At 37.7% G+C, this 17676-nt stretch overlaps 2 protein-coding genes across 3 annotated transcripts; one reads left to right on the forward strand and one right to left on the reverse strand.

Moving 5' to 3' along the window:
• Positions 1–248: 248 nt before the first annotated feature.
• LOC309475848 (uncharacterized protein) lies at positions 249–8400 on the reverse strand. 2 transcript variants are annotated; one of them, XM_082138791.1, is made up of 15 exons: positions 8063–8400; positions 7819–7906; positions 5418–7381; positions 5044–5110; positions 4836–4922; positions 4485–4586; positions 4334–4393; positions 4163–4234; positions 3529–3578; positions 2604–3438; positions 1737–1781; positions 1418–1590; positions 1247–1311; positions 769–869; positions 249–531 (listed from the first exon to the last, which is right to left on the reverse strand). In XM_082138791.1, exons 4-15 carry the CDS (start codon positions 5105–5107, stop codon positions 419–421), a joined length of 1767 nt encoding a protein of 588 aa, XP_081994917.1. In that variant the 5' UTR covers positions 5108–5110; positions 5418–7381; positions 7819–7906; positions 8063–8400; the 3' UTR covers positions 249–418. The 2 variants fall into 2 exon arrangements, with proteins under 2 accessions (XP_081994917.1, XP_081994916.1); XM_082138790.1 differs by having other exon boundaries at positions 2604–3578; positions 8063–8399.
• A 3119-nt stretch (positions 8401–11519) lies between these two features.
• On the forward strand, positions 11520–17201 carry g6pc1b (glucose-6-phosphatase catalytic subunit 1b). The gene is made up of 7 exons (XM_082139134.1): positions 11520–11858; positions 11898–13029; positions 14985–15435; positions 15645–15754; positions 15849–15948; positions 16281–16396; positions 16513–17201. The coding sequence occupies exons 3-7, from the start codon at positions 15218–15220 to the stop codon at positions 17028–17030; spliced, it is 1062 nt and encodes a 353-aa protein (XP_081995260.1). The 5' UTR covers positions 11520–11858; positions 11898–13029; positions 14985–15217; the 3' UTR covers positions 17031–17201.
• The last annotated feature ends 475 nt before the right edge of the window (positions 17202–17676 follow it).

Raw genomic sequence — 17676 nt, forward strand, 5'->3', positions numbered from 1 at the left:
CCAGTCATACCTAAACGTCTAGATAGAACACGTTATAATCACGTGTAGATCAAACACCACATTACTTTAATACATTTAAGTACTTAATATAATTAACTGAATCTGACTATAAGGTTAAGGTTTGATACATGCAATTATGCATAATTTATAGTTATTACAGTAACTACATGTAACAAGGTCACTGTAAAATAAAGTGTTATATTATTAACATTTTAGTAGTTCATTACAAATGATCAAAGATAACGGGATGAACTAAGGTCACAATTTATTTATCACATTTATTTTATGGTTTTAATACAAATTCACCTGGGAAACAGGAAAAATGAACATGTTCATCACGAAACAAATTCAGTTTCATAACTAAATTTAAGGAATTGAGCTGTCACAAATATCTCCCACATCTTTTTCACCCGAAAACTTATTTTTTAAAACCCCCACCCCCCGCTCTTCCTGGAGCATGTTTTAGATGTTCAGCCATGGCGCCATCAATTTCCGATTCCGTTGAATTGGGGTTCCACCTCTTCACAGCATCTAAGGAAAGAGAATATTACATTAATAGTAATAAACAAAATAAAAAGTAGGAAAAAATGACATTCAATTATTTTAAAGAGGTTTTTATGGTCCTATAACTAAATTAAAAAAATAAAACGAACAAGAATTTGCACCCATTTCATGAATGAAAAGTAAAAAAAAAAAAAAAAAAAATTAAAAGTGTGCTAGATTAGTAAAAAAAAACAAACAAACAAAAAAGCATATGCCCCAAATTACCTTGAATTAAATGATACAAAGGTGAGGCTTTAAATGGCTTTTTTTCAAGCTGGCCACCACCCCTCATGTTGAACTTGGCCATTAAAGCATTGGACATTACTCTGTGAAAAAAAAAAAAAAAGATTACTTAACCTTAGAAAAAATATCCAAATAAGGTCAATAAATCACAATTAACAGTATAGTGCAGCATAGCAGTTGCATGCAATGTTAAAACAAACTTTCAAAACTACTCATCGATCGTGTAACAAGTGCTTTGGTGACAAGTAATGAATGTCATTCATGGTTTACACTGAAATCATGTTTTGATTTCTTGTTTTCAGTCTGGCTGACTGTCTGAGCCAGTACGGACTTATTAAAACTTCAGAAAAAGGGATGCGTGACAGATTAAATTCAAGTAATATAAATGGACAGGTTAATTATGGTTGGTTATCATTATGGTTATGCCGCAATACAAAAGTCAACAATTCAAGAAAAATACCTGTTCATTACTTTGTTCACACAGTCTCTTATTGTAGACCCACCGATTCTGGACAGTTGCTGGACCTAAATGTGATGATTGAAATAACGCTAGAAAAAGATAGATGGATATACACACACACACACACACACACACACAAATACATATATACATATTTATGTCATAACTTACGCAGATCAACCGATTATCAACATCTTGAATTTTATCTTCAAAGATTTTTAGGTCACTCTCAGATTCCATTTTTTTTATAGTTGCTGTAGACCTGCCAGGGTCAAGAATGCCGACTACTTGCTGAAGTTGATCTTTTAAATCAAACAACATAGAAAACACCTTCCTTTGAAATTCTGAAAGAAAATTGTATTAGATTAATACGTACATACATCTAGACACATTTTATGATGTAAAAAAAACAAAAAACAAAAATTCATGGGAGCTTAATGCATTTTATGTAGCTGGCCAGTGTTTTAAAACCACCACATATATTTCTTACTTGTGGTTGACATGGGGTAGGCACTCTTTGAGGGTCTGGTGTCACCTATTTAAAAAAAAAAAAAAAGTTAATTCAATTGTGATAGGACAACCCCATGGCTGAAACAGTCCATTAACATATCTAACTTCTGTGCCCACTCCTCGATGCAGCTGTCAAGAGGCAAAACAACATTATGAACTCCTGTTACTAAATGTACATGCTGATTTAATACTCAAGAAACACATCATCATTATCAATGTTGAAAATAGTTTTGTACAATTTATTTTTCAGGATTATTTAATGAATAGAAAGTTTAAAAGAACATCATTTATCTGAAATATAAAGCTTTTGCAACATTTAAAATCTCTATATTGTCAATTGATCAATTTAATGCATCCTTGCTAATACATATTAGTCAACATTTCTTTTAATCTTTTTCCTCAAAAAGATTCTTACCAACCCAAAACTTAATGTTTCTAATGTTACAAACACTATACATTTCAGATAAATACTTCTCTTTTGAACTTATTAATCAAAGAATCCTATTAAAAAAATAAATAATTTGTTGAGCATCAAACCATCATATCAGAATGATTTGTGAAACTGAAGACTGGTGTAATGTTAATAAATTCAACTTTGTTCACTGTAATAAATTACATTTTGAAATATGTTAAATTAGAAAACAGTTATTAACATGTAAAATAATATTTCTAAATATTACAGCTTTGTATTTGAATAAAAAAAGTAGTCTTTGTGATCAGAAGAAACTTCTTTCAAAAACAATCAAATTAGTAAATTTTCCAAACTTCAGACTAATAGTGTATATTAGGCTGTTGTCACTAAGGTAGAATGTGTTTAAAATAAGATGCGACAAAAGTTCTCACATACAGTGGGCCGTCCGACGGTGCTCGGGCGTCCGACGGTGCTCGGGCGTCCGACGGTGCTCGGGCGTCCGACGGTGCTCGGGCGTCCGACGGTGCTCGGGCGTCCGACGGTGCTCGGGCGTCCGACGGTGCTCGGGCGTCCGACGGTGCTCGGGCGTCCGACGGTGCTCGGGCGTCCGACGGTGCTCGGGCGTCCGACGGTGCTCGGGCGTCCGACGGTGCTCGGGCGTCCGACGGTGCTCGGGCGTCCGACGGTGCATGGCCGTCCTGGGGTGCTCGGGCGTGCTGGGGTGCTCGGGCGTGCTGGGGTGCCGGGGCGTCCTCGTGTGCTGGGGCGTGCTAAGGTGCAGGGCCGTCCTACGGTGCATGGCCGTCCTAGGGTGCTGGGGCGTGCTAAGGTGCTCGGCCGTCCTACGGTGCAGAGCCGTCCTAGGGTGCTGGGGCGTGCTAAGGTGCTGGGGCGTGCTAAGGTGCTGGGGCGTCCTACGGTGCAGGGGCGCCCTAGGGTGCTGGGGCGTGCTAAGGTGCTCGGCCGTCCTACGGTGCAGAGCCGTCCTAGGGTGCTGGGGCGTGCTAAGGTGCTGGGGCGTGCTAAGGTGCTCGGCCGTCCTACGGTGCAGGGCCGTCCTAGGGTGCTGGGGCGTGCTAAGGTGCTGGGGCGTCCTACGGTGCAGGGGCGTGCTAGGGTGCTGGGGCGTCCTATGGTGCAGGGGCGTGCTAGGGTGCTGGGGCGTCCTACGGTGCAGGGGCGTGTTAGGGTGCTGGGGCGTCCTACGGTGCAGGGGCGTGCTAGGGTGCTGGGGCGTCCTACGGTGCAGGGGCGTGCTAGGGTGCTGGGGCGTGCTAAGGTGCTGGGGCGTCCTAGGGTGCAGGGCCGTCCTAGGGTGCTGGGGCGTGCTAAGGTGCTTGGCCGTCCTTCGGTGCAGGGCCGTCCTAGGGTGCTGGGGCATCAATCCCGAATTTGGGACTTGAGACAATACTATATAGATATTAAAACAAAAGATGTGAAAAATAATAAGTTATTTAAGGTAAGAAAGGACACATTAAAGAATGAACAAACCATAACTTTCAGCTCTCCCAGACGGCCTGGTGGACGATTCATCAATTCCCTTTCTGAAAGATGGCTGTTATGTGACCTCTTTAGACAAATTGCACCTAGCATGTAATTTCATTAGGTACAATAAACATAAAAACACGCACAATAAATATGTTTACGAGTGAATTTTATAGTAACAAATCAAAGTTATGGGATATGAAGTTGACATTCAGGCAAAACACCTTTGACTCATGGAATACATTTTTTCCTCTAAATGAGAACAACAAAGGCAAAAGTGTATGCACTTTCGAGGCAAGTAATGTCTTTGTATAGTGTGGGATGCACCAAAAAAATAACAAAGCATCAATAGCACATACGTCTCAGTGTCGTTGCTTAATCTATCGTATGGATCAATCACACTATCTTGATACCGATGTTTACAGTCATATATATAAAAGTCCTTTTTGAAAGCATGATTCTTTGTCGTAGTATTAGGCAAAAAAAGGTAAAAAAAACCAAAAACTTACAACTTAATGTAGGGTACTCAAAGTCAGGGGTCGGGCATGTCTCATCCAAGTGTGTTGGACACAAAACTTGATCTTTAGCACAAACAAGGACATTTGACAAATTAGGTAATTAACAAATGTGTAGACTGTTTAAGCCATATCTACACAATTCATATCTACAGTTTACCATACCTTTTTTTTTATTGCTTGAAGAATGTGCTTTATCTTCATTAGTTTTGTGTTGACCTTCAACTGTAAATAAAATGAAATTGTAATTAATGATAATTAATTACAAATAACAAATTCAAATTGTTTAAGTGTATTTACAAACATGGGCATTTACCTGGCTTGGGTTTTGGATTTTTATATTTTGGAGGAGGAACTGGGTAGGACACAGTCCTTTTATCAGTTTGCTTATTTTTATTTGGATTAGGTTCTACTTTTCCTTTGTACAAAACAAAAGCAAAGTAAGTTAATCCAACACTTATATTGAGCTTTTAGTACAGAACAGTATTTCAGTATGTAACATTTTAGATATGCAATGATTAGTCAATCAAATCATTGTAATTACATGCCAAAAAACTTCTTCCTCTGAAAGCCTTCATTTTTAAGGGCTACAATTAAAATTCTACAAAGAGAATATTTGTGATTAGGCTAAAGACGCACAATAACATAATAAAAGTTGGTAACTCACGTTTTTTGACTGCCAGGAGACTTTGACTGAGCTGTGTTGTCTCAATGTCAGTCACATCACTGTCATTGTCATTGTCAAGGTCAAAATCTAAAATAAATAAAACAGAAATAAATTTGTAACAGTTTCAGGTTCACATATGAAAATCAGTCAAGACTGCATTAACAAATTGTAATTTAAATCCGTTTTAAAGCACCAAATAATAATGTACCATTAACAAAGTCACGGAAGACTTTCCTCTTTCTAGTTCTTTTTTCTTTCCCCCGATTGTCCATTACCTAAAAGATAAAACAACAGGACAGAGTTTAACTTTCAGGACACTAAAACCTGTCCATTTATTCCAACAGTTGGAAAGCAATTGGAGAATTTTGAATATAACATGCAAGTAATTGTATATACAAAAGAATGTTGATTAAACTACACCCAAGTCAAATCATGCTGACCACCGTTAACCACAAGATTAAAACCATCAGGTGGATTTAATGTTATTGCTAGTTAGTGTGTTAGGTACTTTTTCAAACCTTATTGAAGTAACAGTGTAAATATTATATATATATAAATATATAAAAATACATGAATTATTACCAAGTCTTGTTATTCTTGTTGGTGCAGCAGAGGGAATATAGCATAACCTTGTTTGTAAGGAAGACACACAGCCTTTTTGTAGACGCTTTCTCTGTTTGTCAGTATTCGCTTTGCCATTGACAAGTCACTGCTGACAAACATTATGTTGAAGAGCTTTGAATTGCATGGCTTTTCAAAGACACTGTCACAGTCAGTTTCCCTAAACACATCCATCCTTAGTGTTCCATCGCTTCGTTTCTCCTGGATAAATCCCACTGTATTATCCATCAGGAACACACAGTTGTCCGGCATCTTTGCTGTTAGCTTGCTTGTACTTCGGGATTGTCTGGCAGGTCTTTCAGTATTTTGTCTTTCAGCAAGTCTTTTTGTGACTTGCACTAGCGGTTGTTTGCCACTTCTCACCATTTTTTTGATAACCTGTAAGTGGTTCTCAAACGGAAAACATGAAATATTGTTCAAAGAGCTGTGGAAGTTTGCAGCATCATCTGATAAGTGTTTGATGGAATGAATGTTGTATGTTGGAAAGGTGGGTCCATAAAAATCCACAGAACTATCCACAAAGTGCTCCAGAATGTTGTGCGCGTATCCTAGATAAGACTCTCTCTTCTCATCTGCTTCATCCAAAAGAATGCTCATACCAACACTCAGACAAAGAAAGTGGTGATACTGGTCATTAGGAAGCACATCCTTCAAGATTAATGGTCCTGTGTAGAGCATGAACTGACGTAGCTCAGTAGCTTTCCACCTATCCAATTCTTCCATGCTTCTTGGCTGCCTTGCAAACTCTGCAGGCAAAGCTCGTTTCAACTGAGTAATGTTCATTTGTACTTGCCCTCTCTGAGCTTTACTCAGCCGACAGATAACTGGCCCACGCCACAAGTATGTCAGCAGCCTTTTTGTGGCTCCAAGACATACTAGGTGCATGTAGTCAAGTGGGAACTGTTTTACACACAAAATACCAGCTCTGACAAGAGGTGACATTTGTTTTTGATGCTCAGAGTATCCAACTCGGTTGAATACCTCATCTGTTCTTCCTTCAGAAGGACCCTTTGTCAAGTAAACTACCCTATTTTCAATCATTTGAGCTACTGCAACACATCGCTCACATCCATGCAGACTATTGTGACTTTTTATACTTTTTAGAAATGACCGGGCTTGTGCATCACAGATGATTGCCTTCACTGTAACTGTGTGAACCGAATTCTGGAATGAAACTCCATTTTGGATGAGCGGTTGCAACTCCTCCAAGAAATCGTGTAAAAACTCCTCAACAGGGTCAGGCTTGCTGGATCCATAATACAGAGCTACAACAAATGGCTGAAAGTTCAGAATTTGACCAAGAATGGGCCAGAAACACATTTTGCTAGATTTAAACAATGGCACGCCATCCACGTTAAAGGACAGTTCAACTTGCCCTGGCTGTGTCTTTTTTGAAATGTGTTCAAGAAGGTAACGCTCAATACCATAATAAATATACTGTCCATTACATTTATTTTGAACTGGCACTCCTTGTGGAGTATCAAGAAGGCTTCTAGCATCTTTGGGAAGTCTATGCCCATGGCGCCTGAGCACACAAAGAAGCTCATTTAGTGCCTTGTGGGTTTGATTTGTAGCAGTAGCCCAATTAGCCAAGTCTACGTGGAGAGAAGGAGTTTCATCAGTTGAATGTGAAGTCTCATCCAACGGCTCAGAATCTGTTTCTGTAGATTCTGTCTCATAATTATGTTCTTCATCAGTATCACCCCTAATGGGCACTGCTACTGTGCTTTTGGAAGAACTACAGCCCTCCATAGTAGGTAAAACGTCATATGTTGATCCCTCAGCCAGTGTACTGCCCTCCCCCGCCAAGGCTGGCTCCACTGCCCCCTCGGATTCCGAGCTGCTACCACCTTCCAGTAAGGCATCAACCCTTGCCCTTCGTCGTCTCCACTTCTTTTTGTATTCGGAGGACATGTTTAGCAATTCTAAAATTACAAAATATTTTTAACGCATTTACTGACAACATACATGTCCAAATCCAGCTAAACATTTGATTTTAATTAAAATATGAATACATTTTATTTGTAACGCACTTTACATTAGCAATCTCAAAGTGCTACAGAGCACATAGGAAAACAATTTAAGATACAATTCAAATTCAGATAATTTACTTTCTGAAATAAACTTTTCAAAGACTACATTAATAAGTTAAAGTAATAACTTTGACTGTATCATTTAACATACTTTATACTACATTATACTGTTGTATAAGTTCAAAGTAACTTTTAGCCTACTAACGTTAGCTAATTTTAGCCACATTCAGTACATTTGTTGACACTGTGGGCATCATTTTATTTTGGTTCATTCATGTCAAACAAGTAAAACCCAAGCACGTTAATCTATTAATACAAAATGTACTTACCCAACAGTAGATTTTAATAATCTCGATACAACTCAATTCCTCCTCTCCTCGTGGTTATTCTAAGTGCTAAAGTTCCGGGTTCCAGAGTCTATGGGGAGAACGCGTTAACATTCTCGTGAGATAATCTTTTTTAGACAAACACAATACTTTTCAGTTGACAATGTGAGCATAATTTCTTTCGGTTCATTCATGACAAACAAGTAAAAAACAAGCACGTTAATCTGATAATACAAAATGTGCTTACCCAACAGTAGATTTTTAATAATCTCGAATCGCAATACGACGCAAACTCCTCTCCTCGTGGTTGGTCAATGATAAAGTTCCGGGTTCCGGTCCTCCGCCAGAACCAGAAGGCGTTAACATCTCGTGAGATAATATATCCTATCGCGAGATCTTTTGTTACTACATCTTGGCAGCAGTTTCAAACTCAGACAAAAAAAACTTATTCGCTCTTGGGGGTTGGAGTCAAAGATTCATTCACTGCCCACTTTTAATAGGAAACATTATGTTTGGAATATTATTAGATGAGAAATGAAATTAATTTGTAATTATGTAATGTTGATTTGGGGCATTTTTTTATTCATAAATGTAGATATATGAAGATGAAACCTTGTTTTTCCTTTTTTTAAAGAGATTTTATTTGTAATTTATTTCCATTGTTGGAATGTATGAAAAGTAAGGCACATAAATTGTTTCAAATAGTAAGAGATTTTTATCTCTTAGAAGAGTGATAAATCTCTTATTTATTATATATTTTTTCTATAGCCTATACCTAATGTTTTTCTTTCATCATTATTTATTAATTTAACTGATGTGCCTTGCGCAGTTATCTGTACCAATGCCATTATAGATGTATTTTCTGTTTTTTTTATGTTCTTGTAGTTGTTCAATAAAAAATAAATAAAAAAAGTGTTCCAACTCAGACATAATGGTGACCGGATATATTTATGTTTTACATGTATATGCATTCCATAAAAAAACAACAACGAATACAGGTACAACAGGTTGAAATAATGACAATGCAGTGGCTTTGAAATCAATTAACCACACTGACTGGGCACTTTGTACTTATAATTTATTTAAACAAGATAAAGTAAATATATGTGTGTAAAATTGTGTATTTCATAAAGATAATTCATGTTTTTTATGTTTTCCTTGACTAGACGTGTAAAGGATGTCAGTGGACGACTATTCACAGCCTTGACTATAGACGTGTAAAGGACGTCAGTGGACGACTATTCACAGCCTTGACTATAGACGTGTAAAGGACGTCAGTGGACGTATTCACACAACTTCTTAAAACTTGGCGAATTTAATTAATTATTGCAGTATTAACCATGAAAGGATTAAGCACAGCTTTATCACAATTGATTTCATAGAGGGTCTTGATGGACTATAAATGCACGTGTAAAAGACGTCGCCATGGTGACGTCCTCTCTCACCCGAAACACATTGAACTACACGTAGCTAAAAGTCAAAATAACAATTATACATGCAACCCCAGATAACTTTAGACATGCACAAATGTATCTGAATGCATTTTTAGGAAATGTTCTGTGTTACATATTTTTACCGATTTATGCGGTCATACCGCGACTATTTTTGGCCAGGGACACGACGTTGCCGTCGGACCAATGTTTGCTGGGTTCTGTCAATATCCAGAGAGACCTGAAGAAAAACAAACAAATATCATGCTTCTGTTATGGTCGCATTTTGTATGTGATTTTTATTTAAAAACATATATAAGAATAAGTATACTTAAAAAGTATAGCATTAAATATAGCCTACTGCTGGATTCATATTCAAGCTTTGATATTTTGTAGAACTTTTTTTTATTTTGAAACAATAGTAGCTTTACTTCTTTCTTTCATTTTGGTATGATTAGGATTTCAGCTTTTAATCACTCTAAGACTAGTTCTCTTGCAGCATTTCTTTGTAATTTGCTAGATATATTTGTACTTTCTTCTCTTAAGACGACGACCAATACGCTGATTTCACGCAGCCGCCATTTTGAAATCGAAAGTGAGGCTCCGGTGGGAAGAACCCCGGAAGTAAAGATAAACAACAATGCCTTGGATTACCAACCTGAAGCTGCTGCCGCGATTTACACTATTGGATGTTAATATTCAATATAGGATATGTATATAGTTCATTCCTGCTTCTTTTTTTACATTCTGAATTATATATAAATATATATAAAAAATCGCTTTCGATTTCAAAATAACGGCTGCGTGAAATCAGCGTATTGCACCCAACAGTTTAACTTCAGATGAGCGTATTACGGTGGCCGAGAAAGCTCAACGCGCTGCAACTGAAGAAAACACATGCAAATAGAAAAAACACCCGCAAATTAAGAAAACATCTTCATCAGTTTCACAACACATGTTTGCTCCAAATACTCACAACACAACCAAATACAGAAACGCGCTGCAAAAGTTCACAACACAAACAAATATGGGCAACTTCGGTCCTGGAGGGCCACTGTCCTACAGAGTTTAGCTCCAACCCTGAAAAAAATCACCTGCCTGTAATTTTCTAGTAATCATGAAGACCTTGATTAGCTTGTTCAGGTGTGTTTGATTAGGGTTGAAGCTAAACTCTGTAGGACAGTGGCCCTCCAGGACCGAAGTTGCCCATCCCTGAAATACAGAAACGCGCTGCAAATAGGACAGAACACAACGGAAATGTTTCCGGGGAACCCAATAAGTGACGGACGGGCGGCTGGGACGTGCTTATTGCTCGTGAGCTTTACCTATGCCCTACTCTCTTAAAAGGGCAGACGGCAGAGCCCTTGAATTGGGCACTTTGGAGGGAGCGGGGCACATATGTTATGTTGATGAAGGGAGCAACGAAAGACAACGTAATTTCCTCATTCTTTTCACCTGGGATGTTCCCATGACAATGCAGCGCGTGTCCATCAGCTGAATAGCTGTTCTTACCAGAAATATAGTATTATTGCTGTTAACATAACTGTTGCAAATAAATATAAATTTTTATACAACAAAGTTTTTAAAATATGCGTTATATCTGTCTCAACTTTAAAACTTGCCGTCTCATATTTGGACCTAGCTGCATTCTAACATTTCTTATGAAACTTATTTTAACATAACATGACAAAATGTGTACAATGTAACTGATGTATAGATTAATGTCTTTCCCTCTTTTTCTCTATCTTTATTTATTTATTTATTTATTTATTTTAGTCTTCAGCTCATTGTTCTTTTTAGTATTCTTATGACATTGAACATATTGTAAATACATTTTGTATAGCCTATTGTATACAAAGTTGTATGTCATAAACGTGTCATCTCTGTATGTTTTGCAAAAAAAAATTATAATAATAAAAGTAGACAGCAGCACGTCCCAGCCGGGTCCGTCACTTATTGGGTTCCCCGGAAACATTTCCGTTGTGTTCTGTTCTATTTGCAGCGCGTTTCTGTATTTGGTTGTGTTGTGAACTTTTGCAGCGCGTTTCTGTATTTGGTTGTGTTGTGAGTATTTGGAGCACACATGTGTTGTGAAACTGATGAAGATGTTTTCTTAATTTGCAGGTGTTTTTCTATTTGCATGTGTTTTCTTCAGTTGCAGCGCGTTGACCTCTCTCGGCCACCGTAGCTTTTACTTGTTTCCGTGCTTTTACATGTTTTTCTTTGAGTAATTGAATTCCTTGAACACTCCTTAAAGTATATCTTTACATCATTCCCAGCCAATGAACTCTGCAGCCCCATCAATCTGTTTTCAAACTATAAACAATGTCCAAAAAAAAAAAAAAGATTGGTTGAGACTGGGAGACTGGTTTATATTCCGTGCTTAGAAAAACAATGTAGGATTTGTAATTCAGTTAAGGGTTGAAAATGGATAGGGTGGGAATACTTTTATTTGAAGATTTGATCCAGCATAATATGCTAAATTTACTTGTACTGTAGCTTATAAATATTACTGCAATAATATTGCATTAAGACCTGTTTCAACAGAGTACAGACTCAACTTATCCAAGCTCTGCTGTGTTTCCCATAGTTTCACATGGAGGGGGATGATAAGTGGTTGTGTATCACTGCAAGAATTCTGAGAAATCCCAGAAAGAGTAATGTCTTCTGGCTCGTTCTTAGAATTCCATAGGTTCCAAGGGTTGCACAAGCTCTACATCTGCTGCTTTTAACTTTCTCAGCACTCCCACTGGGAATACAGATCACGATGTCCAACTGTGGGCTGCACAGTTACAGTTCAATTCAGCGGTCAATCAAAGGCTAAGGCTGACTGCATAGTGAGCATAGTAAGTTATTTTAATCATTTCATGATCGATGATAACATGCAAAACTAACACATAAGCAAACAAACACGTATATTACCATGCAAAATATTACCATAAAGAGGGAAAGCAAAGCAAGTGCTTCTAACTAATGTTAAGAAAATTGCTGTTCTGTAACATGTCTCCTTATCCAACACGCTCAGAGACAGATGTTACATACACTCTACTCCATTTTACATTTATGATGATCTTCTTTCTCACTGGAACATCTCCTTTTTCAGACCAGCATATATATAGCGAAATATAAATTCACACATTTCAGGAGAACATGTGGTGGACAGTATACAGTATTTATTTTCAAAGCTGAATGCCCACAGGAACTGGCCATTGTATTTTGTTTTTGTTTTTGTTTGTTTTTTTTTGGATATCAGCTGTTTCGTGGGGAAAATTCTTCAGAGTCTTGACTTTACCAGATAGCGTGAGATTGAACTGCCCTTTGTTGAACTGAACACTTCCTGTATGTCTTCCTGTGAGTGCGAGCTACATTTGGCTCATTTGAACAAAACTGTTGACTGCAGTAGGCCTAAAATGCATGTTTAACAACAGAAATCAAAATGCAAAACATGCTAAAATGCAAGAATGCATCACAAATGAGACATTTTATTATGGTAGTACAATCTATCAATGCCGCATGTTGTACATTGACTATAGGCTAACATGTCTCCGTAGAGATGGCATCTGTAAACATTGTGGAGCTCTTAACAACCTGCAGGTAGTGTTCTTGTTTACAGTCTGCTGTGGACATGTTCCATCTTTGTTTTTCCACATGGTTGAGTAGTTCTAGCGACTGCTCTCAGAAGTTCTGGAAGCCAATGGAAAATTTGCCATCTCACAAAGTCGTGAGTCTTTGCACGAACAGGCCTCCAGAGGTTGCTGGAAATTAGCCATAATTCCAAGTCAAGGTAAACAATGTCACGTGAAAGTCTCGGTCAAACTCCTGGTTCTTCTTCATGATGGCCACACTAGTGAACCAGAACTGAGCTACAGTACACAATTTCTTGTCACAGCACATCATTTTGCCCTAAATTTCAATACAATACACATTACATATTACATAGACCACCGTTCAAAGTTTGGGGTAAGTACGTTTTTCTGTTGTTGTTTGTTTTGTTATGTTTTTTTGAAGAAAAATAATTATTCATTATTAAGGATGCATTAAATTGCTCATGAAAGACAGTGAAGACGTTTATAATGTTAAAAACGATTTCTATTGCAAATAAATGTTCTTTCAAATTTTCTAAGTAGTAGTATGCGCACATCCAGAAACCTTTAGGAGCGCGATCAAATCAAGCATTTCAGAGTAAATAAAAATCAGAGTTAAAGAAAAAAGAATAAACAGACATTCGGGTCGAAACGTAGTCAGTAAATGAATCCTTTGGAAGCAGCAGTGACCGAACCCAACTGTGTATTACATTGGTAATAATAATAAATGTTTATTGAGCAGCAAATCAGCATGTTAGGCTTATTTCTGATGGATCATGTGATGCTGAAGACTAGATTTCAGCATCTAGCATCTAATTTTACTGTATTTTTTATCAAATCTGTAAATGCTGTTTTGGTGAGCATAAGATACTTTTCAAAAACCCAACAATCGTACAGATCCCAACCTTTATAAACAAAATCTGTTTAACTATGCATTTACTGAATGAGCACTGTGCCAATGTTCGTCCGACTGTTTGTACTGTATTTTATTTTTTATTTTTCTAAACTGTTTTAATTATTCTTATTTCTTTTTATTATTTTAATTTCTTCTATGTAAAGCACTTTGAATTGCCATTGTGTATGAAATGTGCTATATAAATAAACTTGCCTTGCCTTGCCTTTATACACTGCTGTTCAAAAGTTTTGGATCGGTAAGATTTTTTATGTTTTTAAAAGAAGTCTCTTCTGCTCACCAAGGCTGCATTTATTTGATTAAAATTACCAAAAAAAAAAAAAAAAACGAAATATTGTTTATGACAATTTAAATTAACTGTTTTCTATTTTAATATATTTTAAAATGTAATTTATTCCTGTGATCAAAGCAGTATTTTCAGCTTAATTACTCCAGTCTTCAGTGTCACATGACCCTAATTCAGAAATCATCTAATATGATGATTTGATGATCAAATGTTTTCATGTTGAAAACAGTTGTGTACAATTTTTCTTAGGATTTTTTTTGATGAATAGAAAGTTCAAAGAACAGCATTTATCTGAAATAGAATCTTTTGTATTCATCAAAGAATCCTGAAATAAAAATGTTAATAACTGTTTTCAACATGTTTTCTTGAACATCAAATCATGATATTAGAATGATTTCTGAAGGATCATGTGACACTGAAGACTGGAGTAATGATGCTGAAAATTAAGCTTTGATCACAGGAATAAATTACACTTTCACATAGAAAACTAATTTAAATTGTAATAATATTTCACAATATTACTGTTTTTTTGTATTTTTAATCAAATAAATGCAGCATTGGTGAGCAGAAGAGACTTCTTTTAAAAACATGCGTGTGTGTGTGTGTGTGTGTGTGTGTGTGTGTGTGTGTGTGTGTGTGTGTGTGTGTGTGTGTGTGTGTGTGTGTGTGTGTGTGTGTGTGTGTGTGTGTGTGTGTGTGTGTGTGTGTGTGTGTGTGTGTGTGTGTGTGTGTGTGTGTGTGTGTGTGTGTGTGTGTGTGTGTGTGTGTGTGTGTGTGTGGACAAAGAGACAGGAGCCCTACGTGTCCATGTTATCACCTCATTCAATTAGCGAGTGTCTTTCTCGTAATCGAGAGCTAAATTTAGCGCACAAAACCTGCCACTTTACAGACATGCACAAAACAGGCCCCAACCAGCGTTTAATGTTTAGAGACAATTTTCCCTCTATTTACTCCAGAGTCCAAAGCTCAGGCGGTGCCCAGTGACCAGGCAACTGAGAGGATGGATAAAAGGAGCAGACTGAATTCATGCAGGTCGTCGTTGCGATGACAGTCTGGATTCAAGTCACTGGAAACAAGATGATGAGATTTTACAAATAGTGTATTGTGTTCGCCGAGACTGACAACAGTATCCATAGACTGAGAATGAAGATCCATAATACTGTTGTTTTATAGCAGACCGACAGTAGTAATGGAAGTCTTGTATGGGTATGGGATAAGCAGTACGTTATACCTGCAGACCCACTATGGGCATGCCCAAGGCTGGTTTATGTTTGTGTCTACTGTGGCAGACCTGCGTACAACCTTTTTATTCTTTTTTCCCATCTTCTTCCACCTGCAATCAGCAGTGGGAGTGAAGCTGGTCTGGGTTGCTGTTGTGGGAGACTGCCTCAACTTAGTCCTCAAGTGGTAAGTGGTAAATGTTGTTGTTTCAGTAAATATTCAGGAATACCCTTTTAGAAGATGCTAAAAGAAGAAAAAAAAAATTAAAAAGCAAAATAATAGAATTATCACTGATAAAGCAATCTCTCAACATTGAACATCTTTCGTTGTAATGTAAATAATTTATCTTCATGAAATGTCCTCTAATCTGATCTATTTATTAAATCATTAAATAGGCTCATGTTTGGCGAGCGTCCTTATTGGTGGGTTAAAGAAACTGTTTATTATGGCAACTTGACTCTACCACAAATCAAACAGTTCCCCATGACCTGCGAGACTGGCCCTGGTGAGTGTCTCCTGATGGTTCTCATTATAGACAAACCAACACACTAATCAAAAGCAGATTTCACATGTTTCACGGATTGTGTCCCCTCTTCAAGGAAGTCCCTCGGGTCATGCGATGGGAGCTGCAGGGGTTTACTACGCCATGATCACATCACTGCTGCCGATTTTGCAGGGATGTGACCCCCTAAAAAGATGGTAAGAGAGTCAGTCGTGTTAACCTTCCTTCCCCCTTTTGATACAGTACTCTGCATGTTCTTTAATCAATCGAGATAAAGAGGAAGGAAAGTAAATCTGGGGTATAGCACAACATATCACAATCTAAAGTATCTTCCCTGGCTTCCAGTCCAATGGAAATTCCACATTCGCCTGTAAACTCAATTATCTTAGCAGCTTTGTTTTTTCACCAAATCAAGTTCACTTACACAAAGATATTCAGGGCCATTTTAAAGAATAACAGGTTCTTCATGTCAATGTTTTGCTGTTTAATATTAATAATACACTTCCTTTGCATTTGTGCTATATACTAGGTGCTTGCAGGGTCTTCTTTGGACTCTTTACTGGGCTGTGCAGGTGTGTGTCAGTCTTTCTCGAGTTTTCATTGCAGCTCATTTCCCACATCAGGTCTTTGCTGGAGTTGTTTCGGGTCAGTTGCAAAAAATATGTTTCATATTTTTCATTAGTCTGCCTAATACAAGATCTCTTACTTCTCTTGGTTTCAGTATACAGTTTCTTAAGTGATTGTTTACTTTCACTATACAGGAATTGCAGTGGCCAAGGCTTTTAATAGAGTGTCCTGGATCTATTCAGCAAGCTTGAAGGGTTATGTGCACACCATCCTCTGTCTCATGTTTGTTGCGCTGGGGCTTTATGCTCTGTTGGATGCTGCTTCAATAGACCCCTACTGGAGCCTAATGAAGGCACAGAAGTGGTGCATTCAGTCTGAATGGGTCCATCTGGACACCACACCCTTCGCTGGCCTCCTCCGCAACACCGGGGCCCTGTTCGGCCTAGGGCTGAGCCTCCATTTGCCTATTCGTGGTGATCTGGAAAAATACAAGAGTTGTGGAAACAGCGCCGTTTACAGACTGACCTGTACAGCAGCAACACTGCCACTCCTGAGCCTCTTAGACTCATTCAGACCACCGACTAGCACTCATGCTCTCTTCTATGCGCTTTCCTTTTGTAAGAGCGCCACTGTGCCTCTAACCACAATACGTTTTGTACCTTACTGCATAAGCACATTAGCAAATGTATACCACAGAATGAAAGCACATTAAACTTTTTATTTTTTGCCAATTAAGTCTGTTACCATTTATCACTTTGCCTGTTTTGCATTATTCTAGGAAAAATATTGTTTTTACTTTATGCTTTGATTTTAATGTATACAAATTAGAGCAGAGATATCATGAATATACTGAAAGAGCCGTGAAAGAAAGAGATCAAAGGGCTAAATCTGAGTAACAATAAAGTTTTCAGTCAAAATGTATGCACATTTATTATACAGTATATTACTCAACATACTCGTTTGATATGTTTGTTACTTTTTATATTTTGCTCCCATAGTTTGTGTTTCGTAATTGTTTTACTGTTTAATTTGAGCTTAAAATAGGCTGTTCAATGGCAGGTTCAGTTGTGACAACTTACCCCATTTGGTTTTTAATTTAATTTGGTTCACATTTAAATGATTAGGCTATTTGAGAGAGAGTCTTCAAACAACACGACACGAGCGCTGCATTGCTCTCTCTCCCGGCCTCGCGCATATCAAAATCAATTGACACGATAGTAAAAGGTCGGAAGACTGATTGTGTTTTATAGATCAGTAGTTTGTTCAAATAAATTGTTTGATTAGTTAGCAAGTACATGTTCAGGATATGCATTATACAAATTGTATGGGTTAATGTAGCCTAAGTAACGGTAAAAGGA

Source organism: Leuciscus leuciscus, assembly GCF_965113295.1.
Source record: "Leuciscus leuciscus genome assembly, chromosome: 1".
Lineage (NCBI taxonomy): Eukaryota > Metazoa > Chordata > Actinopteri > Cypriniformes > Leuciscidae > Leuciscus > Leuciscus leuciscus.